The sequence below is a fragment of the Carettochelys insculpta genome, chromosome 7 (assembly GCF_033958435.1).
Source record: "Carettochelys insculpta isolate YL-2023 chromosome 7, ASM3395843v1, whole genome shotgun sequence".
NCBI classification, from domain to species: domain Eukaryota; kingdom Metazoa; phylum Chordata; order Testudines; family Carettochelyidae; genus Carettochelys; species Carettochelys insculpta.
In genome coordinates, this window is record NC_134143.1 from 7,956,257 (window position 1) to 7,980,726 (window position 24,470).

The 24,470-nt window shown below is 50.2% G+C and overlaps 1 protein-coding gene across 2 annotated transcripts in view; it reads left to right on the forward strand.

Annotated features, from left to right (window-relative positions):
- Positions 1 to 24,470, forward strand: part of ZNF488 (zinc finger protein 488) — a 42,040-nt gene that overhangs the window by 7,162 nt on the left and 10,408 nt on the right. Inside the window, exons 2-3 of one of the 2 annotated variants that reach the window (XM_074999897.1) lie at positions 535 to 659; positions 3,050 to 3,123. In XM_074999897.1, the coding sequence (XP_074855998.1) occupies positions 603 to 659; positions 3,050 to 3,123 (131 nt within the window). In that variant the 5' untranslated portion in view covers positions 535 to 602. Of the gene's footprint in view, positions 1 to 534; positions 660 to 2,455; positions 2,529 to 3,049; positions 3,124 to 24,470 lie in introns of those variants that run through there. The other variant, XM_074999898.1, reaches the window with a different exon arrangement.

Sequence of the window (24,470 nt, forward strand, 5' to 3'; positions counted from 1 at the left end):
CGTGGGCAAAGACCCACTTCGTCACATGCATGAAAGCTTATGCTCCAAACTATCTGTTAGTCTCTAAGGTGCCACAGGACTTCTTCTTGTTCTGAAAAATACAGACTAACACGGCCACCTCTCTGATATTTGTCTTGGGACAAAACTTCCAGCTGGCTCCAGGAGTACTACAGTTGTTGTCCTTAAACCTCAGTAGATCTTCTCCACGTTGTCTGAGGTCTTCTTGTTTTGTGTTTTCCGTGCAGGTTCCATGTGAGAGTTTGATGGGCTATGCAGGGTGATGGTTTTCTGAGAAGGTGGCCTAGCCACCCCCACCTTCGCTTGATTTCATTGTCAATTGGTTCTTGTCCTGCTCTGTTCCAAAGCTCCTCATTTGTGCCTAAGCCTTGCCATTGGATGTGAAGGATGTACCTCAGGCATCTGTTTATGAATGTCTGTAGCTTGTGATTTGAAGACGTTTTAGCATCCCAGGTTTCACATCCACAAGAGCACACACTGCACATTTGTGCTGAAGAGCCAGTTTTGTCTTTGCAGGTATTATTTGTGAACTCCATAAGGGAGGGAGAGTCTTGAAGGCAGCTGTTACCACCACCAGACACAAAATGCATTTGGAAAGAGCCCTGGCTGCAGTTGACAGCTGGATGTTTGGATTGGTACAGGTGGGCTATAGATTCCTTTCCTAATGATAGAAATTCCTACCGGGAGTTAAAGTCCTGGACACCCTCTCTTTAACCCTCCCCCTGTATTTCCTGCAGGGTAGGTTTCACTGCCTTTCCTGGTATAAGCCCACTCTTGACAGCTCCTTTCTCAACACAAGGCAGTCTTGGGACCTGAATCAAACAAAACTGGGTTGCAAGGACTTCCCACCCGCCAGGCCTTAAGGACATCTTTCCCAAGCCGTGGGGCTAGCCCGGCTTTAGGGGGGATGGGACCACGACAGCCAACTGATGGCTGTGTGCTTTACACACCGGCTGGGTCCCAACACGTGCGTGCCCTGAAGGAAAGTGACCAGGGATTTCTTTCCTGTGAGAGCCTCTGGGCAGCACAGAGTGGTTTAGTGCAAAGGATTTTCCCAGGTGCCTGCCGGCCCGGGGAGAGTCCTGTACGGGGGAGAATTCAGCCGGATCCTGCGGGTAGGGGGGAAGGAGTCAGAGGAAACACTCAAAGGAAACCCGTCCATGGGAGCTGGACTGCTTTGGGGTAGCTGATGTCCCAGGGGAGTTACCTGACATACCACCTGCTGTCTGGCCCCATTCAGGTATGGGGGGAGGATGGGTGCAGAGGTGGGTGCAGAGCAAAGGGGATGGTTGCAGCCAGGGGGTGGGAGCGAAGGAGAGGGGGTGGGTGCAGGATGGGAGCAGCCAGGGGCAGTGGGAGGAGGGAGGTGGGTGCAGAGGAGGGGGTGGGTGCAGGGGGAGGGGACAAAGCAGTAGAGGTGAGTGCAGCCAGGGTGTGGGTGGAGGGAGGTGTTCACGGGAGGGGTGCAGGGGGGAAGAGGGGGGGTGGAGGGAGGTGTTCAAGTGAGGGGTGTCGGGGTGCAGGGGTTGGAGGGAGGTGCACCCGGGGTATGCAGGGGGCGGTGCTCAAGGGGGAGAGGTGTGTGGGGATGGTGCTCGCGGGGGGTGTGTGCAGGGGGCGGAGGAGGGGGTGCTAGGGGGGTAAGGGGGCGGTGCTCGCGGGGCGGAGGTGCAGGGGACGGAATGGGGGGATACGGGGTGGAGCTCGCGGGGGGGTGCAGGGGCGGTGCTCGCGGGGCAGGGGGTGCAGGGGGCGGTGCTCGCTGGGGGGTGCAGGGGACGGAGGAGGGGGTGCTCGCGGGGGGTGCAGGGGGCGGAATGGGGGGATACGGGGTGGAGCTCGCGGGGGGGTGCAGGGGCGGTGCTCGCGGGGCGGGGGGTGCAGGGGACGGAATGAGGGGGTGCAGGGGGCGGTGCTCGCTGGGGGGTGCAGGGGACGGAGGAGGGGGTGCTCGCGGGGGGTGCAGGGGGCGGAATGGGGGGATACGGGGTGGAGCTCGCGGGGGGGTGCAGGGGCGGTGCTCGCGGGGCGGGGGATGCAGGGGACGGAATGAGGGGGTGCAGGGGGCGGTGCTCGCTGGGGGGTGCAGGGGACGGAGGAGGGGGTGCTCGCGGGGGGTGCAGGGGGCGGAATGGGGGGATACGGGGTGGAGCTCGCGGGGGGGTGCAAAGGCGGTGCTCGCGGGGCGGGGGGTGCAGGGGACGGAATGAGGGGGTGCAGGGGGCGGTGCTCGCTGGGGGGCGCAGGGGACGGAGGAGGGGGTGCTCGCGGGGGGTGCAGGGGGCGGAATGGGGGGATACGGGGTGGAGCTCGCGGGGGGTGCTCGCGGGGGATACAGGAGGCGGTGCTCGCGGGGGATGCAGGGGGCGGGCCGCCACGCCGCTAAGTGCCGCCAGCCCGGGCCGGGCCGGGCGAGCGAGGGTCAGGCACCGCGGGCTGCAGCCGCCGCCCGGAGCGCACGGGGCTGGCTCTGGCCCGCCGCCCGGCAGCCCCGCCCGGACCGCCAGCGGGTAAGTCAGCGGCCGGATCGGGCCCCTGCCCGCCGGCACAGCCCCGGGCGCGGGGGACGGGGAGCCCGGCCCAGGGGAGGGCTCCGCCGGGCTTTCCTGGCTGCGGGGGGGGGTCTGGGGCGGCGTGGGGACGAGCCGGGGGCAGAACTGCCCGCACCCGGGCGCGGAGCTCCGCGGGGAGCCGCACTAGCCCGGCCGCTCGCAGAGCAGGGACCCCCCTGCGCTTCCAGCCCCGGCGGCTGTCTCATCGCGCTGCCAGACAACCCCCCTTGTTTTGACTTCGCACCCGCATAGCCGCGGCAGCTCGTCAAAACAGCCCCTGGCCGCCGCCGGAGGAGGTCAGGGGCTGTTACCCAGGGCTGCGCCGCAGTTTAATACCGGAGATCTTCCTGGAGCGTAGCTCCGCTAAACTGCCCCTTGGTATGGAGATCTGACTCAATCCAGGTAGCCAACAAATCTCCCCCCAGCTGAGTGAGAACCTGTTTGCACTGCCAGTGAAAAAAAATCATTCCATCTGCCAGGCTCTCCCTGGAAGAAGAGTAACAGAGAGGGAGCCGTGTTCGTCTGTGATCACGCGGAAGAAAGCGGCAGAAAGGTAACACTTAAGAGGCTAACAAAATGATTGATTTCGGTGATGATTTATTTGGGTCTGTCCCACCAAAGCTCATCACCGGATGAATCATTTTGTTAGTGTCCCTGGAAGAGTTGACTGGGTGGAGTGAGGGAGAGGTAGCCTGTGCTGGAGTCTACCAAAACAAAAAAGGAGTCCAGTGGCGCTTTAAAAACTAAGAAAATGGACTGGTGTCTGTTCTGGCATGGCTGTGATCTGAAGAAGTGAGTCTGTCCCAGGAAAGCTCATCACCTAATACATTATTTGGTTAGTCTTTAAAGTGCTGCTTGACTGCTTTTTTGTTTTGACTTGGTGGAATGCATTCTGGTATGGATGTCTGACTCACTACAGTCACCTGTTATCAAACACCTGCTGCTTGAGAGAGATGTCAGTAGCCACTTGATTTAACGCTGCTGCTTACGATTGCCCTTGTTTAAAAAAGATCCGTGGCAATTGTACAGTTTGTGCAGCATTTGACTGTCAGCTATCAGTCAGGAACTTGGTCCTTTTCCCACAAGAATTGCTAAATATGGTGCTTGACAGCTTTTGTTACCATTTAATAAAGACAACTGGTACAATAGGGAGAGAGATTTTCTCTAGGCAATATGAAGACTGAGAATAATATTGAGATTTTATTTTTGCCAGTCTTTTGTGTATGCGGCTAAACCAAGTAAATACGGGATCATGAGAGAACAGATTGGATTTAATAAACATACAATAGGTTGCAAAATAGACCCAAATTTTATAGAAAAAGGGGGGTTGTCATTATTGTCATTACATGAATGTAAAATCAAAATAGACTATTCTGCCAATTAGATGTAATGTATTTTAACAAGAGAATAGGAGAACAAATTCATTTTTAGATAAAATGTTAGTTATACTCTTACATAATATATGTAGTTATTTTTATATGTTTATAATCATATATTTAATACAGTTATGATTCCATGGCACTGAGATATACTATTTATTTTACAACAAATTATTTAGACTATTATAAGGGGAAATGCAAATATTGTATCATAGGTATCTGACTGAAAAAAGCATATCTTGTTGCGAAGAAACCTTTCATGGGAAAATAAAGGTTGGGCAGCATAGTAACTTAAACACAGTACTGATCTTGTTCACCAAACGTTCATATTGCAAAGTATATTTCAGCTATCCCTCCTCCTAGTAAGAAGGTGAGAATTTATAATATTTAAGGTATATGTGCATGCTAAGGAAAGACTACATAGCTATGCATTAAATTTCAAAAAAGGAACAGACACACAGCCAACCCAATATTACCACCAGCATCTTTGGTAGTTCTTGATTTTTAAAAATATTGTTCATACACAATTGTGGCTTAAAAATATTGTAAACAGATAGGTTGAAATCCCTTTACATATATTTAAAAAGAAGTTGTAAATTGGAACATCGCTGCACGAATAATGAAGGGGAGCGATCTGTGAACATTTTCACCAGTTAAAATTTTTGGTTGTGTCTGGTGTTGTCAGCACCTTTTTTGTTCTTTTTTCTCTGTAAATATTCTTGAAACTGACTTTTGTTTGCACAGCTCTTTGTGTGCATCTAGCTAGTCAGAGACTCCGAGCCAGAAAGGACCATTGTCACCTTATAGTCTGACAGCCCGTATAAAATGAGCCAGAGAAGAGCCCCAGAATTATTCCTACAGCAGACTAGATCTTTCCGAAAAATGCCTGGTCTTGATTAAAAATTGTCTGCCATAATCCTCCACCACCGTTGGTAAATTGTTCCCAGAGTTAATTACTCTCACTATTAAGAAAATCTACATCTTAGTTCCAGTCTCAGTCTGTCTAGCGAGTGAACGTACGTATCTGTCTGAGAGGAAGGGTTGTGGAAGTGCTCGCCTGGCCCAACCTGTATATGCTGGTGGTTGTGTATGTTTGGGAGCAGGAGGATGAGAAAGTCAGGGATCGTTTTCATGCAAACAACTGAGCAATCCCCCAGCAGGAGCAGGGAGTGGAGGACTCTGTGCTTGTTCCTGGTGCTAAGCATCTATGCAGCCAGTTAGACAGAGGGGGATCAGTGTTTGAGGAAGGCCACTCTGCAGAATCATGCAAATGGTCCTAAGGGCTATACAGTCGTCTGTCTGATAGCATGCAAGCTATCCGTGAGGATGGCACACAGTAGTGAATTCACTCTGTGCAGCTGTCAGGTACACAAAGCAACTTGTGTTGCTGGATGTAGCGTTCCAAAGCAGAGCCGTGGGACGATCAATTCACTGGCTCACATAAAGAACTGGCTATAACTTTCTCTCTCCCTCTCCCTGCCTGGGAATAAGTCAAGGCTGTGACTTTCTCTCTCCATCAGGCAGAGAACTGTGTGGTCTGAAAAGTAAGGTGTGTGTATTTGGCCAGATTTCCGCCCCCGCCCCCCCCAGCAAATGCGGGACAGAAGATATTTAACATACAAACAGTTTCCCCTTCCCTTTTGCTCCCTGAGTGATGCAGCATTCCGAAGACATAGTCAATTGTGTTCCTGAAGGTGGTTGGGTCATCCCAGCTTAACAAAAACCGGAAACCAGGTCAGACAAGTGAGGTGGCCAGCCCCACAGCTCAAATATTGAATTTCAAAGACTCTGGGCTACTCCCTCTGAGCAATTTGCAAACCACCAGAGACTCATGCACAAAAAGCCTTCATCCTACACTTAGAAATAATAAGCCAATTCATAAAAGTCAGGATCTGTTAACAGACAGTTCATGATGGGTCATCACTCAGCACTATACACAGGGCCAGCACAAAGCCAGTGTGAAATCTTGTTTAAGCTCTATTCTGAGGTCTTTGCTGGCGTATAGGCTTTGCAATTAAAATGTGGGTGCGAGAAGTTGTTAACATTTAGTAGTGCAGTGAGCTCCAGCACTGGCGGGCTGGCATGGAAGAGATGTACAGAATGATCAATGTGTTTTGTCAGTGAATTCACTCTTGAAAAAGCCTGCCCCTCTTAAAGCTCCCTAAAGATTCTACCTGGGGTTTTCTAAGGAGCCACAGAAAGTTAGGTGCCCAAGTCCATTTGAAAGCCAACATCTCTTCTGTGCTTCAGTGAGGAAGTTACCCAGGCCTGGTTCAGTAGATAAAATTGCCTCCTTGTGGTGGTGGTCCGTGGGTCTATACTCTGCTCCAGGGCGACTGTCCCTGCAGCCTTTCCTGGGGAGATACCACTTGCCCTGCAGTTAGCCTCAGGGAAAAAGTAGGAAGCTTTTTTTCAACCTCACCCTCAAATGTGTCCTGCATGTTGCCCATCCTGTATTCAGACCAGGCACTCTGGTTGTCCTGTGTCTAGCAAGAACCGTAGATCTTCCCCCTGCATCAGTGTCGCCATGGCAGCCTGGGAGGCAGCACTTAAGGAAAGGCTGTGGCAGCTCAGCGAGTCACCGTGCTGGGTGTCTAGCTGAGATCTGATGGCTCATCCTACGCCGAGTGCCCGTATGGTGTATATTGCAGAATACAGGGGATAGAGACAGACTAGGGGAGCAGGGCTGGATCCCGATGTCTGAATGTGAGCCCCCAGAGACATGGAGATGTTTGGATCGGGAATAAGAGAAACCAATCGGATCTCCTCCCTTCCCAACAGGTCAGCGTCCATCTAGTCAGGTCCTATTCCCCATGTTCCAAAGTGTAAACTGGGCCCCACCTTAAAGTATCTCACCCCTTTGCTGGGCAGGCCAGCTAAGTGGTACTCCAGCGCCTTTTTCGGGGATGCTGCCAAGTTGGCAGCGATTGGCTGCATCAGGGGAGGTGGAATTCGTGGAGATTCCATGGGAACTGCTGTTCTCGGAAGCGGGGCTGGTCCAATCACATTTTGTTCCCCACCTGCCCTTGGGGCAGAGAGGTTATCACAAAGGAAAGCTAGTGATGGGCCTAGGCCCCGAAAGGCATGTGTCGGAAGACATGAGGGAGTGGGAACCAATCAACAGTATACTTACCATAGCAGGGCTGTCTGTGTTGTGGATCTGCCAGGACTGGCTTTTCCTGAGGGTATTCCCACCATGATGGGGGCATAGGAGAAGCCCACTGAAATCGATGGAAAGACTTGCGTGGACTTTACACTGATTTGGGTTAGGCGGAAAGATTGCGAGATGAGATTGAAAGGGCAGGATGCCCGGCTGTGCAACAGGCTCATCAAAACCAGATATATCACACGAATCCCACTGCAGTCCAGTAGTGCTTTAAAGACTAACAAAACAATTTATTAGGTGATGAGCTTTCATGGGACGGACCCACTTCTTCAGATCATAGCCATACCAGAACAGACTCAATATCTGTTACTAAATCCCACTTCGTGCACCGAACCCATTCTGAGTTTAACGTGCAGGTGCACAGGCCTTCGGCTGGGCAGAATGGAATTTATTACCACATACATGAAAGTACAGAAGAATTAAGGAAATGAAGGTTATGGGAATGGTTAGCAGGGGGTGGATCACTCGCTGATTACCGGTTCTGTACATTCTCTCTGGGGCTCCTGGCAAGGCCCGCTATCTGAAGGCAGAATACTGGGCTACGCGGACCTTTCGTCTGACCCAGTGTGGCTGTTCTTATGTGCTTACTCTGCTACATAAGTTGTTTTTCTGTCCTGGTTTAGAACATGCATTGCACGAATTGGCAGATAATGAACCCCACCAAGCCTTGGAGAAATTCCAGGGCATGCAGTGAAATGATTACAGTGAGTCAGTGAGATTGTACATACTTTGGGCCATAGGCTGTCAATGGTTTTGAAGCAGAAACTTTCAGTTGGTATCAATGGGAAGTTATGCTCAAGAACTGATGGCACAATATAGTCTGATTTACTTTGATGCTACTGCAAACTGCATGGCAAGTATAGTTGAGTGTCAATTAGTTGAGACACAAATGTAAGGATTTGTTGGAAGTTTTTATAAAAATATCATGTAAATATAATTCCATGGTTCCACCCTCTTCCCAGTAATTGTTAGTAACTGTTGGAAAATGTGATGAAATTGAAATTTTCTACAGGAAAATGGGCACTGATGAATTTTTAATATTTCCACCTGGAAAATCCAGATGAAAAAATATGTTTTTTCAGACTGATATTGACATGGCATGCTTTTACATCAAAATGACAATTCAAAATGAAAGACAAGGCCGGGCAGGTGATATCTTTGGTTGGACCAACTTCTCTTGGTGAGAGAGAAGTTTCCAAGCCACACAGAGCAAATCTTCAGGTGTGGGAAAGGTACTTAGAGAGTAGCTCTACATTGCAATTAGACTCCTGTGGCTGACCATGTCAGCTGACTTAGGCTCATGGAGTTGAGACTGCCAGGCTGTTTGTCTGTAGAATAGACTTTCAGGCTTGGGTGGGAACTTGGGCGGTAGGACCCTGCAAAGTTCCCAGAGCTCAGGATGCACACTAAGACTGGAAGTCTACATTGCAATGAAACCAGCCCCACAGGGCTGTGTCTACACTATAAAATTAACTTTGAAGGTGCTTACTTCAAAGTACAACTTGAAAGTAGGCAACTTCAAAGTAGAGCATCTACACACACTCTACTTCGAAGCTAAACTTCGAAGTAGGGCACTACTCCATTCCTGGGAACGGAGTAAGGCCTTCGAATTTGGGCTCCCTACTTTCAAGTTAACGTCGAAGTAAGGGAAAATGTGTGTAGACTCTCTGCTGGCTACTTAGATGTAGTGCCTAGCTTCGAACTTAATTCCTAGCGTAGACAGGAGTTAACACATGTTGCATGAGATATTTGAAGTGTAGAGTTAACACCTCTGCCGCCCTTGGACAATATCCTGGGGCTTACATAGCTACAACAGGGCAAAGGCATTTTATTTTCTAATTGACATTTTGAAATTAAGTATTTTACTTTGAAATGTCAGAGCATTTCATTTGATTAAACATATTCATAACTTTAGCCATTTCCAAGGAGATGTATGAGACCTTTTCATTCCATGAAAGTTGGATATTTCAAATTTTTGTCCCAATTCAGGAGGAAAACAGGTACCAGAATTTCCAGCAGGACAGAAATTCCACTTTTCGACCAATTTTTAAGAAATAGTTGTTTGCATGTAAATATTTCCCTGCAGTATTTCAAACACTTTCAGCAATATGTGAGAAATGGAAGTCACATTTTGTTCACAAATTATCTGCAGTTAGAATAATTTGATAATTAGGGTGAGTAATCAAGTTTTCAACACGGCTACGGACGATACAGGTGTAGATATACAAGCAATACTTTATCCAGAGTGGTTTTGTTTTCCCTGTACCCTCTTGCAAACAAGAGTTTGCTCACTTGTTTATGAATGTAAATTGATGTGGCTACGGCCAGCAACAGAGCAAACTGGCAAGTTTCAGCCTCAAGTATAATTTAAATAACTGTGGCTGAATTCAACCAACTTTAATTGGGAATCATGGGTCACAGGGGTATTTCCTAGACTCGGATATAAAGCGGGTGGGGGGGTGGAGAGGAGGAAGAAGAGAGACGATTCTTTGTTCCTCCAGTTTCAATGACATTTCTGTACCACTGCGTGGAGGGAGTGGGGGAGAAAGCATTTTGGGAAAACTTAGCTCCTTTTGAGCTGAAATTTCAAAAAAAATTGACATTTTCTGACCTTTTCTAAGGATTTATAAAAAAATTCTTTAATACAGCCCCTGCTCATCAGGACCCTAACAGTGGATGCTTCATGTAACAGCTTAACTAGGCCGTATTTCAGCAAAGCCCGTACGCAACCTTAAACACAATGATCAGCTGTGTTTGAACTTCACTTCAGCTACTCGTGGGCTTAAAATTAAGCCCATGCTTAAGTGCTTGGGTGATTTAGTGGCAAAGTAACCAGTTACATCAATCAGTTTATCTTTTCCTGCTGGGTCGCTGGTGGCTGGGTAGCCTAGTGGCTGAATCGTCGAGTAGGTGGGCAGAAACAGGGCAGTGCTGGCTTCCTGTGCTCCTGGCCCAGGAACTCTGAACCAACCAGTCAATAAATTTGGGGCATGGTCCCAAGAGTCCAGATTCCTTCATGCTTTGGGTCTCTTAGTAGGTTCCACCTTTTCCCAGAGGAGAAGGGTGATGACTTAGTTGCTGCTGTGGCTGCTGAGCTGACAGGCTGTGGGTCTTGTTCTGGGACTCCTGAACCCAGCTCCTGCTAATCAACCCCAAACGGAGCCAGGCTGCCACCTTTTCTCCTCCCTCCAGGCCTGGCATTGGTTTCAGGTAAAGTGGGGCAGGGCTAGCTGAGCCCAGGGCCTTTTTTTAACCACTGGGGTGCCAGGCCTGCCTTCTTTCACCCCCTCATAGTCAGCTTTCCAAATGCCGTTCTATTCACCGTTGTTTTACTCTGGGCCTGTGTCTACACTAGAGAGTTTTGTCGAGAGAAGGGGCCTTCTGTTGACATAACTGAGAGCCACTACACCTTCAAAGCATTCTGTTGACAGAGTCTCAACAGACTTCTGCATTTGCCTCGACAGAGTACTGTAGACAGAGGTGCAGGGTAGACACCTCTGTAGACAGAGAGGACTTCTGGTTGCCAGGCAGCTTTCTTTGCAGAGGGCAGTGCGGTCTGGTAGTTCTCTGTCAGCAGAGCAAGTTGTGTGTAGATGTGATCTATCGACAGAGATTCTGTCGAGTTTTGACTGTCGACAGATGCTTGTAGGGTAGGCATAGCCTGGGTGTTTTATTAGTGGCGAGAAATGGGGTAACCAACTCTTAACACGCTCTAATAAAACAAAATCACAGGCAGATTTTCACAGTTGTGAATGAACTCAAACACAAACATGCTCCATCCTATTTTAAAGATGAGTTTAATACCTCCCCGCTCCCAAACACGATGAAGAGACAATTACATTCATTTCTGTGGAGCAGAGCCTGCACACAAGATGCACTCAAACCCTAAGCTTAAAAAACGTTATCAAGGTGACACAGCCAAGAACTCAAACAATAGGTAAGATTCATTCTGGCCCTTTCCAAGCAACCTAAATGTGGAAAAATTCATGTGTAATCATGTAATTAAAAACTGTCCCATATTGCATATGCTGCAGGGGCTGCATACACAAGCTAAATTTTGGCATTTGGTAACTTTTCAGTGTTTGACTATTCAGCCTTGAACACTGCTCTTTTGAGATGGAGAGATAGCCGTGTTAGTTGGTATTCTATCAAACAAAAAAGTAGTCAAGTAGCACTTTAAAGGCGAACAAAATAATTTATTAGGTGAAGAACTTTCGTGGGACAGACCCACTTCTTCAGATCATAACCTTACCTATGATCTGAAGAAGTGGGTCTGTCCCACGAAAGCTCATCACCTAATAAATTATTTTGTTTATCTTCGAAGTGCTAGTTGACTGCTTTTTTTGTTCTGTTCTTTTGAGATCGACTTGGGTGTGTATGGGAGAGGGATCTCCTAGGATTTTAAAAAAAGCAAACTTAAAAGAGAGCATGTGGCATCATATTAACACCCATTTGCCTCATCAGAGCTTTAATTCCGCCACACAGACCTCTGCCACATCAGCTAACAAAGTAACTGACAGCAGTAGTAGGTTGTCCTCCTTGATGTGGACCACCACTAGTTGAAGATGGGACACTCTACCAGGGAGCTTCACAGGTATGTGCTGGCAGCACAGCACCAGTGAGAGTCCCATAGGTGACATGTGGAGGCAGGACATGTGGGGTTACATGCGCCCCTAGATGGGATATGTGCCACCCCCAAGATTTTAGCTGCTGAAGCTGGGTGCCCTCACTCTGCCCTACCTTTCCTCTCCTGTAGGCATGGGTCGCCCAAGGGTGAGACATGGAACTCTCGGGCTCCATTCCGAGCCCTGGAGGGGAGGGCGCTCTAGTGGCCCCACGTCTTTCAGCCTGTCCCCCCACAGTTTGACTCCTGCCTCTCGCTCTTCAGCTCCTGTTTGTTCTGGTCCCGCCTCTGCTGCTCCCTGAGTGCTGCTCCCACTCCCCCCGTCTTCGCTGAGGCTCTTCAGCCAACCTCAGCGGCCCTCCTGACCTAGCCAGATCTCACAGCCGCAGCAAAAGGCCCGTCCCTGGCAACCAATGCCACCTTCTGCCAAGTGTCAGGTGCCAAGGGACAGGGAGGCTGGAGCTTTTCAAAGGAAAGGTCACCAGGAGTTTATTGCCTGGGTGAAACGACCTGCTTTTCCTTCCTCTCATTTTTTGGCAACAGCTGAGCCGTATTGGCTGAAGTTATCAAAAACAATTCAGCCTGAGGGAGACAGCATCCCAAACACTCATAGTTTGGGACAGTTATAAGCATCCTAAAACAGGGCTTTAAAAAGGCAAAGCACTGAACAATCTTAATGGTTGGCATTACCAGCTCTGCCTGCGGTTAGTCACCCGCCGTGCCTATTTTCTGCATTTCCTTGATTGTTTTTTTTTCATGGTGACAAGTCCTGGGAAGGCAGGATGAGGGGAGAGCCCTTATCAGCATTGCCTCTAGCTTGTAATCTCACAAAGCCCTTCAGTGAAAGGCAGCAAGCCAGGCTGTTTCCAAGAGCCAATAGCGACATCTTAAGGTCAAACACCAGAAAACCAGGGGTTTCCCCCCTTCTCTGAAAAAACTGTTTGCTCTCATCTCTCAGGAAAAACCCAGAAAAGTTCCCAGGCCACCCCGAGACGTTCTCATAAGGACGGGGAGCACCTGAAATGCAACAAGTGGGGAATGGAGATGGTTAGAAGAGAGACTGAGACAGGTGGGTGGAATATCTACAGTAGTTAAGAAGACAGGGACTTTTCATCTTAGAAGAAGAGGAGATGATGGTGGTATGACAGAGGTCTATAAAATCGTGGCTGGTGTGGAAATAGTGAATAAGGAAAAGTTATTTACTTGTTCCCATAATGTCAGAGCAAGGGGTCACCAAATGTAAGTGAGAGGTAGCCGGTTTAAAACTAACAAAAAGAAGTTTTTCCTCATGCAGCGAATGGTAGATCGTGCCAGAGTGGCTTGTGAAGACCAGGACTTTAACAGGGTTCAGAAAAGAACTAGATACATTCATGGAGGTTGGGTCCATCAATGGCTGTTAGCCAGGATGGGTGGGGATGGGGTCCTAGCCTCTATTTGTCAGAGGCTGGAAATGGACTACAGGAAAGGGATCTCTTGAGGATCACTCCCTCTGGGACACCTGGCATTGGCTACTGTCTGAAGACAGGACTCTGGGCTAGGAGGACCTGTAGTCTGACCTGGTGTGGCCGTTCTTACGTTCTAGTGTTCTGCCTTGGGAGAGGGGCTGATCTGTCTGGGTACGGAGCTAAGCCAGGCCCACATTATAACTTTCAAATGGTTCTGTGATTGGGCTGTTACCATGGACCATAGCTGTTGGGCTTCATGTGAAATCATCTCTCCTCCAGCTGAGCCCAGTGCTAGAAAAAATATCAAGCAAAACCGAAGCCTAGTAGACTGAGTGCCTGGCAAAGCCGTTCAGGGAGCTCAGAAAGCCCTAGCAGCAGGTGGACTGCGGAGGAGCCAGCAGGTTGCCCAAGGAGGCAAGCAGATGGCCAGGTGGGCTGTGTTCCCCACAGCCTGCAGTGGGAACTGGTAGGAAAGAAGGCAGGTTGCCTGGTCCCCTGGTTCCCATTGAAAATCAATGGAATCAACACGTTCCTGAGGAACATTTTGAATCAGCAATTTGAGATAATTGTTCCCTTGGAAAATTTTCCACAGACTCGGCCATTCAGTGCTGTTCTGGTTTCACCCCCTGAGGGTAGAGGGAACAGCCCCTGCATGTCATTTGCACATCCGTTCTCGTCTGCAAAGCCTTCTGGGAGAATCTGTGATCCCAAGCGCCACGTCAATGTGCTGTATTATTAATGTCCAAAGCGCTGATGGGAGACAGCTCTGGTCTGGGGTGATGAGGGCAGTTTATTGCTTAGTTACAGGGCAACACAGTCAGGGGCCTAGACCTGGGCTGTGTCCCCAACTCTGCCACCCTGACTAGAGGAGCAACCTCAGCCAAGGCGTGTCAGCTGTGTGCACCTGCTCCCGGGTTTCCCATGGTGACATCCCCTTATAAACAGCAGGTGTAAAGTACCAGCTCTGTGAGTGCCAGGTGTAGTTTTATCCACATCAGCCATGACGGTACTGGATCACCCCAAATGGCTTGGAGCAATGACACCTGGGACTTTCAGGGAACCTCGGGTTCATAGCAGACTGAGACGGCACAGCTGAGTAAAAGGCAGCTCCACTGAGTAATGCAGCCAGGGCTTGGCTGTAGGTGCTGGCCTCTCCCACGCTTACTCACGGAGGAGTAAGCTTTTCACTTTCCTCGTGATAGCCCCATGGATTTCAGTAGGGCTCCATGTCTTGTGAATGAGGGGATCAGAGCTGGGCCACAGAAACACGCAAGAGCTCCTGGGGCTGTGAGCAAGCAGCCACCTGGGTCCCGCGGGGATGTCCCCAGGTGCACACTCCATCAGCAGCTGCTTGCCCACCAGTGTCCCTTCAATTTTTCTTTTTTCCAACCATGTGTGGAACAAATTTTGTTATATGCACCGAAGAATGTGCAGGTGTGCAGCACCCATAGAAACACCTGCTTCCAGCTGAGGGTGGCTGTGGGGGCTCTGTTAATCATCTGGGCAGAACCCAAACCTCTCCTGGGCAGCCGCCTACGTGCTCAGCTTGCAGGGAACGCTGCTGCCTACAGATACCGGTTTCTTGACAGATCTGTCAGCTGATGTCCGAAGTCAAGGTGCAAAATCTATCCCACAGGGACAGCAGGCAGGTGGAGTAGATGCCCGCTGGGGGATCTGGAGTCCATAAAGCAATGAGCCCCTACGCTCATCCATATGAGGAGCCTTCAACCGTGACAGAGCATGGAGCGTACCCAACATTTAATAGATAATCCAAGTCTTACTAATACTTTATCCATATTCATTATGACCCAGCTTGTGAAAGGGAGTCCAGGGAGGTGGGAGTCATTTATGCAAAGGGAGAGAGTCACTGTTGCACCGGGACTGTCTCGTCAGGAGGTGAGGGCATTCCCCATGGTGACACGTCCTTGCCAAGGTGGCCAGAAGCATGCAGCAAGGTTCTACCAGCCTAATTGCCTGAGGCTTGGAGGGGCTGGGTCAGGGTTGCTGGACAGACTGTGATTCATGTTTGCGGCAGGCGAAGCAGGAGAGCAACAGGATTTAGGGTTGCTGCCTCTGTGGACCACAGGGCTAATCAAGACGTGGGGCTTTGCAGGGTTTTCTCCTCCCCCCACCGCCCAAGGCAGGGCAGCACCAGGGCCTTCATAGAACTCATGGGCAGGCGGGTTGACCTGGTGTGGAGCACCAAGTGGGAGGGGGGGGCACAGTGAGACACACCCCCTTTGTGGCCCATTGTCCTTAGCTCCCTTTTGGCCAGGCAGCCAGCCCAGGGGAGTTCAGAACATCTGTCCCCTTTGTGGGAGATGGACTATTAACTTTCCTGCAGAGCTTCACCCACTGCTCCTCTCTGGGGCCACACAAGAGCTCCTCACCCCTTCTCAGGAGGCCCAGCTCTCCCCCGTGGGCAGATCTGTGCTTCCAGCTGCCTCTCTCCTTCCTATAGAAGTCCCTATAATAACCAGGCCAGCTCCAGGGCTTTAGCCGCCTTCTTCCACATCTGGTCCCTTTCCCGTTAGCTCAGCAGGCAGACCTGTCCTTCAGGTGTCTTTGGTGCTCTGAGGCAGAAGGCAACAGATATACCCACCTGCTTCTCCCAGCTCAGTGCTCTTCAAGGCTCCGCTTCCTTGCCACCGGTAACTCCTGTTCCTTCCATCTTTGTCTACACTGAACCCTCCCAGGAGGTTAAAGGGCCATGCCATGGGATTTGGCGGTGTGTGTGTGTGTGTGTGTGTGTGTGTGTGTGTGTGTGATTCCTAGACAGCACTATAGGGACAGAGAGACCTAATGGTGCACAGATGTAGGTACCGCCGTACCAGAGTGACATCACAGAAGGTCAAATAACCTGATTTAAGGGCTGGAGAAACAAGTGAGAAGGAGGTGTGTTTTTCTTGAGCAAAGACTAAGGCAGACGCGGATACTCATCAGCAAGTGTTTGACAAGTGCCAGACAGAGAAGGCTAGTTCAGGACAGGCTAACAAGGGATATCTATGAATAAATGGCTCACAGTGGGCAAAAGGAGAGGATGGAAAGGAAGACAAGCAGGACCAAGCCCAATTAAATCATTCCAAGCTCGACCAAGCCCTGACTGGGATGGTTTAGTTGGGGTTGGTCCTGCTTTGGTCTTCCTCTTGTGTATTTTCCTTGTGGGTTCCTTGGGAGAGCTTGACGGACTATGCTGGATGATGGTTTTTGGAGAGGTTTCCTCCAACTCTAATCTTCTCTATGTTTCAGTGTGCTACCAGGTAAAGGAAGTGATGGTGGTGCTATTGCTCGAATCATCTCAGACTAGATTAGACAAAGCCATGGGAAAAAGAGTTAGGTGACCCGCCCTCCTCTCTCCAGTACTGTCTGAACAATACACCTGTTTGGGTTTCCAGCAGAAGTTAGGTGTCCTAAGACAGCTTCTCCTTCACTAGTTATGGCTCTGTGAAACAGTGCTCCAGTAATAATGATCAGCACTTTCCTTAGGTAGTGCTGATTCTATTGCCAGGAACAGTGGGTTTGGATCGGGACCCAGATGAGGCTTAGGCTGGGATTCAGAATTTGGGAAGGTGAATGAATCATTTCCAGGGTTTAGGCTTGTGATCATAAGATAAAGTAAGATCATGGCAAGCTCATGGGCTGGTCTAAGAGATTTCTGCTAGCTTGAGCTTGCCAAATTTCCAACATCCAAGTGTCACTTTGGGCTTTGGCACCAAACTCAAATCAACCCCCTAGAGGCAGGTTCAGACCCAGGACGTTGAATTTTGGTAGGAGGTTAGATTTAAAGGCATTTATAGTCCAGCTCCATATTTTCGCCCCTCCCTAACAACCAACTTTGTTCTACCCTCTTACCGCTTGGCTCCTACCTTTCTAGTGTGCGTGCTGAATAAGGTGCACTGTTAAGCTGTCACGTTACATTGCATCTCTCCAGTGGCAGCTTTTCTGTGTTACATACCTGCTGAAAACCCCTCCAGAGAATCGAGCAGCTTCCTCTGGGCCAGCTGTCAGTTTTCACCTTGCCTATGCCGGCTCTTGAGCTGGTGTTAACTTCTTGGACTTCTGAGAAGCAGTGTGAGAACAACAAGTGACGGGCCGACTCGGCCCTGGGCAGTCCACATATGCCAAGGACAGTTCTTCTGTCATACCTTTGAGTTGTGTGATTTGACTCCATCTGGGTTCATCGAAGCAGAAGGGACTCCAGAGACTTAATTAGTTTTGTTCAACCAGGATGGAGTTTTTCTGTCCTCCGGGTCTCCTACCCTAACCCTCCACCTCCCAGGTAGAGCTGCTCCAGTTATGGAAACCGAAGTTTAGGAATCATTTTGAAGTTGATTTTGTTCTGGGGCATTTGAAATGCCCCCCCCAGTTCCCTATTTGGGGGGCTGTATTAATTGTTTGTGTATTCCCCAAAACAACACGGATGTGTTGATTGGAAGAGTTACCGCAAAGCTCAGCCTGGCTTGCTGTGCGTGACAAACGGTACCAGCTGCTTCAGTTTTTTTCATTTATGAAAAATTCCACCCCCGCAAAAAATTTCAGCAACAGCCGCACTTTTTTTTTTGAAGGAAAAAAAGGGGTTTAGAAAAGTGCCTGTTTTGAACTGATGTGCAACGGTGCCTTCTGTTCACTGCAGTTCTCCAAGTGGAAAAACCCAGACCCACCTTCTGCCCAAGATGCCTGGTATGTTGGTCTCTGTCTCACTCATCACTATGCCTCTCAGCCCTAATCGCATGGCGGAGGCCGCTTTACCTTTATCACTCAAGGGCTACGTCTACACGTGAAGCCTACTTCGAAGTAGCTTATTTCGATGTAGCGACATCAGAATAGACTATTTTGATGAATAACGTCTACACGTCCTCCAGGGCTGGCAATGTCGATGTTCAACTTCGACGTTGCGCAGCACCACATCAAAATAGGCGCAGCGAGGGAACGTCTACACGCCAAAGTAGCACACATCAAAATAAGGGTGCCAGGCACAGCTGCAGACAGGGTCACAGGGCGGACTCAACAGCAAGCCGCTCCCTTAAAGGGCCCCTCCCAGACACAGTTGCACTAAACAACACAAGATCCACAGAGCCGACAACTGGTTGCAGACCCTGTGCCTGCAGCATGAATCCCCAGCTGCCGCAGCAGCAGCCAGAAGCCCTGGGCTAAGGGCTGCTGCACACGATGACCATAGAGCCCCGCAGGGGCTGGAGAGCGAGCGTCTCTCAACCCCTCAGCTGATGGCCGCCATGGCGGACCCCACAATTTCGATGTTGCGGGATGCGCAACGACTACACGGTCCCTACTTCGACGTTGAACGTCAAAGTAGGGTGCTATTCCGATCCCCTCATGGGGTTAGCGGCTTCGACGTCTCGCCGCCTAACGTCGATGTTAACTTCGAAATAGCGCCCGACACGTGTAGCCGTGACGGGCGCTATTTCGAAGTTAGTGCCGCTACTTCGAAGTAGCATGCACGTGTAGACACGGCTAAGGGGAGGTAGTTCAAAAGGTCAGGCAGAAAACTGTCTGTCAATATCAAGTTAAGTTCAAGGTCTCATTCCTTATCTTCTGGGCACACTAGATCTCTAATGAGCCGACAGCCCCGGCGTAAGCTCGTGGTCAATAATGCTCTTCAGGCCCAGTGGAACTTTCTACCGTAAACAGATACTTGCTCATCCAGGCAGCAGACAGAACCTTCTCGGAGGTGGGTCCCAGGTGGTGGAATGGACTCCCCAAGAAAGGAAGGGCCATCCTAGCCCCGCGCCCATGTTCTGCAACAGACGTCAGGTGTACCTCTTCCAACCACCTCCTGTACCATGAATCCAGAGCATCCTGCATGTTTAACACACCCTTCTCCCCCCAGAACCAGAGCCCTACCACAATGTCACTCCACTGCACATGCAGTTCCCCTCTGGGGGAAAGGATGAGAGAGAACAAACTGCACAGGACAGATGATAGTTATGTTACCTTGTGCCTGCCTGGTGGGAGGTCCAGCCTAGATCCACAATGGTAGGAAAGCACCCAAGTCCCAATTTTGGCACCAGTGCAATGCTCAAAACTCTAGTTGAACCTTGTAGGCACCTAAACTCACTCAGTGCCCGTGTTTTCAGAATAAGAGTTTCCTCAGAGGTAATGCTCAGAGGCCACCTGGAGGATCATGCCCTTCAGATGAGCGTGGTGGAGGGACACCTATCTCCCCCAGGTTCATAGATCCACCCACGCTTCTGGGTGCTGGCCTCAGATACATCAGTGATGAGGGCAGAATAAAAACCAGTAGTGTGCACAAGCTAGAAAGTTGCCCTCTGATGGCAGCCAAGTGAGTCTGTAGCTTTGCAAATAACAAGCAGCCCTGTGGCACCTTAGAGATGTGACCTTTTGTGGGTGAAAATGAAGAGGAAAAAGACAAACCAGGGTTTTTAAAGGTGGCGGGGTGGGGTGGGGAGAAGTTACCTGTCAGTAATAGGACCAGGTAATGAAGTAATTTAAGGAGGATGTGTCCAATCCTGCAAATATCAAAGGGGGGGAAATTGCCCTTGTAATGCACAAGCCAGCTGAGGTCTCGTTCAGGACAAGGTTAAAGGCGTCAAATGCGTAAATGAATTCCAATAAATTTTGCCCAGGCAAAAAGCTAAGTGGTGCATTCTCAAAATTAGTCCTCATATTCCAGAGGCTTTCTGCAGCCCCGGGCACCATGAGACTTGCCACAACAAGCCTCTCCTTGCCCACGTACAGCTAGCACGCGTCCCCTTTGTCACCTCCCCAGCTTTGGTGCACACTGGCTGAGCTGTCACCCCCAGGCCTTGGCACCTAGCCCTGGAGGATCTGGGAACTTTGCCTGCCACTGATCATTTTCAGTCACTGGGCAAGAAGCAAAGGAAGGCAGTGAGAGAGAGGTCAGGCAGGGGATGGGGTGAGAATGGGCCGATCAGGATCCGGCACTAGCTGAGATTCCCGATCTATCTCTGCTCCCTGGCAGTGTGTTTCTATGGTGGTGCACATCCGCACATGCCTTGGCGCACATAACAAAATGTATTCTGCAGATGGGTGGAAAAATTAGAGGGAACCCTGGTACCAGGTTTGTTACAAGAGAGCATCACACTGTAGGTAGGTAGGTGGGTGTGTATGCGTGTGAGAGAGACAGTGCAGTCTCTTCCATAAGGAGCCATATCTTCCCTTCCCCCCCTGGCCAGAGGTGATGGGAGCGTGGGCACAGAAATAGGGATTGTGTTCTCTGTGTTGTAGTTCTTGCACTGTCCTGAATATCTCTGGAGACTCTCCATGGTTGGGATCGGTTGGAAAGCAAGAGCTGGGCTGAGCCTGTAGCAGAAGTTGCATCCCATCACCTGCACATGCACACAGGGTAGGGCTGGCAGTGGTACTATCCCTGCTTTCCCTCTGCAGCTTGGAAAGGTCCCCTTCGGGGGTGTCCATAGGCTGCTGCTGGGGATCAAAGAGGCGGCTGCGTACCACTGAGGTCTTGAGCCTTCACATACCCATCTCGTGCCTCTGCAGAGTGCGCCAGAGCAAATCTCCAGAACATGTATTATGTCACTTGTCGCCAGATGGCGCTGTTGCCTGTAGCCTCACATACTCCCTTTCTTAGCACATGAGCAAGTTTTCAGTGTCTGACAGACAGGCTTGCAATTGTTGGTTTAGCAATGCAGAATATAGTCCCAAGAGATGAGTTCCAGGGATGTTCCAGAGAGTTTGCGCTTTGCTTTAGTCTCCATATTTGGAGGTAGTTGCCAGGACAAAGAAGCTTCCTGGCAACTGAGCTCTGGTTGTGCTGAGATCTCCAGAAGAGGGGATTGTCTGGGTGCAGTTTGCGACCACCTCTGTTCAAGGACTGGAGTACTGGGCCAAAAGAAATCTGATGCAGTTCAACAAGGAGAAGTGTAGAGTCCTGCACTTGGGATGGAAGAATCCCAAGCACTCTCACAGGCTGGGGACTGACTGGCTAAGCAGCAGTACAGCAGAAAGGGACCTAGAGGTTATGGTGGATATCAGTAAACAGTGTGCCCTTGTAGTCAAGAAGGCCAATGGTGTATTAGAGTGCATTAGGAGAAGCATTTCCAGCAGGTCTAGAGAGGTTGTTGTTCCCCTCTTCGGTACTGGTGAGGCTGCATCTGGAATATTGACTCCAGTTTTGGGCCCCCCAGTATAAAAAGGATGTGGATGTGCTGGAGCAGGTTCATCAGAGGGCAACAAAAGTGATTAAGGGCACATGCCCTATGAGGATAGGCTAAGGGATTTGGGCTTATTTAGTTTACAGAAGAGAAGACTGAGGGGTGATTTAATAGCAGCCTTCAGCTTCCTGAAGGGGAGCTCTAAAGGGGATGGAGAGAGGCTGTTCTCAGTGGTTTCAGATGGCAGAACAAGGAGCAATGGTCTGAAGTTACAGACGGAGTGGTGTAGATTGTATATTAGGAAAAACTCCTTCACCAGGAGGGTGGTGTAGCCCTGGGATGCGTTGCCTAGAGAGGTGGTGGATTCTCCATCCCTGGAGGTGTTTACGTCCTGGCTTGACAAGGTCCTGACTGGGATGATTTAGATGGGGTTGATCCTGCCTGAAGCAGGGGGCTGGACTCGCTGACCTCCTACGGTCCCTTCCAGCCCCAGGATTCTACGTGTGTGTAAGTAAAGCAAGTTAAAGTTCAAATATAGGTGGAGTCACTAGTTCTTCTTTGCAGAACAATGCACTCATCATCCATAGCACCTCTAGCATCAGCTGGAAGGGGTCCTCATCTCTGGTGCCTCCTGCTGACCTGGCCACCTATGTCTCACAGGTCTTCAGTGGCCCAGCCCTCCAGCTAAGCCCCACAAAGCTCAGTTCCCTTCCAGGGTAACAGAAGCTGCAGCAGAAAATCCAAGTTACATATCCAACTATTAACTCTGGCCCCTGGCTCCACAGTGGTGCTTTTATTAACCCTACCTCAGGGCCTTTTCCACCTAAGTCGGACCTGCTGCTGCAGAGCTCTGTGTCTGCTGCTTCTTGTCTTAGCAGGGGCTTCCCTCGCTGCTCCATCCCGCCGGGTCTCCCAGGGCTTCCCACACAGGAACCAAACCGACACCCTATGGGCCCTCCTGCCTGCCTGTGTAAGGCCCTGTCTTAGCGCTCCCACCACCTGTGGCTTGTCCTGCCCTCTCTGCAACCCCGGCTGCTCAGCATGCACAGTCTGGTCCTGCCCTTTTATACATCCAGGTACCCTATAACCATCAGGTGTGTTTGAGGCAGGTTGGCTGCTAAGCCCAGGGCCATGCTGAAGTTTCTTGCCTTAGAGAGCCAGTCAGCCTGTGATATGCCTTACCAGGGAGCTGGCCTGCCTGGTTCACCTTACTCCTCACAAGGGGGGTTACTTTGATATCTGCGATGCCACAGCCGCAACACCGTACCAGGCCAGGCTGCTTTGATACAAGAACTTAGCGAGGGAGACAGAACTAATACCAGGGAGATAATGCCACTCCCATCTTATGGACGAACAGATGTATTGATGCATAAGCTTTCATGGGCAAAGACCTACTTTGTCAGATGCATCTGACAGCACAGGTCTTTGCCCACAAAAGCTTGTGCACCAATAAATCTGTAAGTCTGTAAGTATCAGAGAGGTGGCCGAGTTAGTATCTTCAAAACCAGGAAGTCCTGTGGCACCTTATAGACTAACAGAGATTTTGGAGCATAAGCTTTGGTGGGCAAAGACCCACTTCGTCAGATTGCCCGCAAAAGCTCATGCTCCAAAATCTCTGTTAGTCTATAAGGTGCCACAGGACCTCTTGTTGTTTTAGTCTATAAGGTGCCACGGGACTTCTCATTGCTTTTGCGGATGCAGACTGACAGGGCTACCCCTCTGATATCTATTCCCAGCTTGTAGCATTTACCTGCTTTGATAAGGGAATAAGCCCCCAGACAAAGGATATGGGCCAGGGCCCATCATTTATTCCTGCAGATTTTTATTTCAGCATCTTAGGTGGCTGTGTTTGCTCTCTGGTGTTTTCCTTTGAAGTGCTCCATACAAACGAATGTGAACAGGTTGTTTTCCTTCAGTAACCACCTCCTCCCACAGGGTTCAATGAAACCAGCGATTGAAGAAACTCTGTATCTAGATCAGATCCCAAAAAGGCCATCACACAAACCCAGCAACAGCCCGGATAGGACAGGACTTGAAAACCCAGAAGTGAAACTGATCAGCTCAAAGTCCGGCCTAGTTTCTCCCCAAACCAGGGGGTACAAGATGCAGCCAGAGGCCGCATGGGCCAGTGTGGATTGGCGCTTAGGGTTGAGATCTGGGTTCTGGTCCCATCTTGCCCCTGACCTGCTGTCATCTGCCTTGGCATCTTGCCTGCGTAGAGCCCAATCCTGCAAAGACTGACGACTCCCAGCACGGGGCGTTCAACCCGTATATGACTCTGTGAAGGATGGGGATGCCGATCTTGTGTCTGTGGAAATCATTGCTCTGATTTAACTAACTGCCGGCGGCACCGGAATTAGGTCGGGGCTCTGTTCCGGCGCCCTGAGCACCTCCCGTCCCATTCGCTGAAGCCGTACGTCATGGAGTAACAAAAGAACGCCATTGGCACAGGGTGCAGGAGAGTTAGGCTGGAGTTTTCACGCCTTGCAGCTCGGTATTTCTGAGGCCAAGAACTCTCCAGCCCTCGTTACCGTTCCTCTTTTGACCTCTCTGCTTTATGCACTGGATCCCGCTCCCACTGGAGAAGTGGCAATCCTTGCACTGCCTGCATTGGCAGCTTGATGGAGCCATGTCTCTGCAAATAACGCACAGAACCCAGCAACCGCAAAGGGCCCCATCCTGCGGTCTAACCACGCTTGGCATTCCCAGACTTGGGCCCCCCAGGTGCTGAGTCCAGACTCATTCAGGGGTATCGCCGGCTAGTCAAATACCTGCAAGCCAGATGCAGCACAAGAATGTACTGCCCCGGACATATTGTTAACAATGTCAGAGGTCACCACGTCGGGATGTAGGCAGGAAAGTCACACTCTGCCCAGGCCTTCAGAATGGCCACAAGTGGACCACAAGCAGTGTTCCCTCTAATTTTTTCCATCCATGTGCAGAATGAATTTTGTTGTGTGCGCCAAGGTATGTGCAGATGTGCACCACCTGTAGAAACACAGGCTGTGGCCATCATGGGTGTTCTGCTAGTCAGCTGGGTGGCATTTGAATCTCTCCTGGCCCGCTGTTTAAATGCTCAGCTTACCAGGAGCATTGATCACAAGAACCCTTTTCTCCAACCCCTGTGGATTCTGGGCATTTAGACTGAATGCAGTCTGGATCCAAATCATCCTGC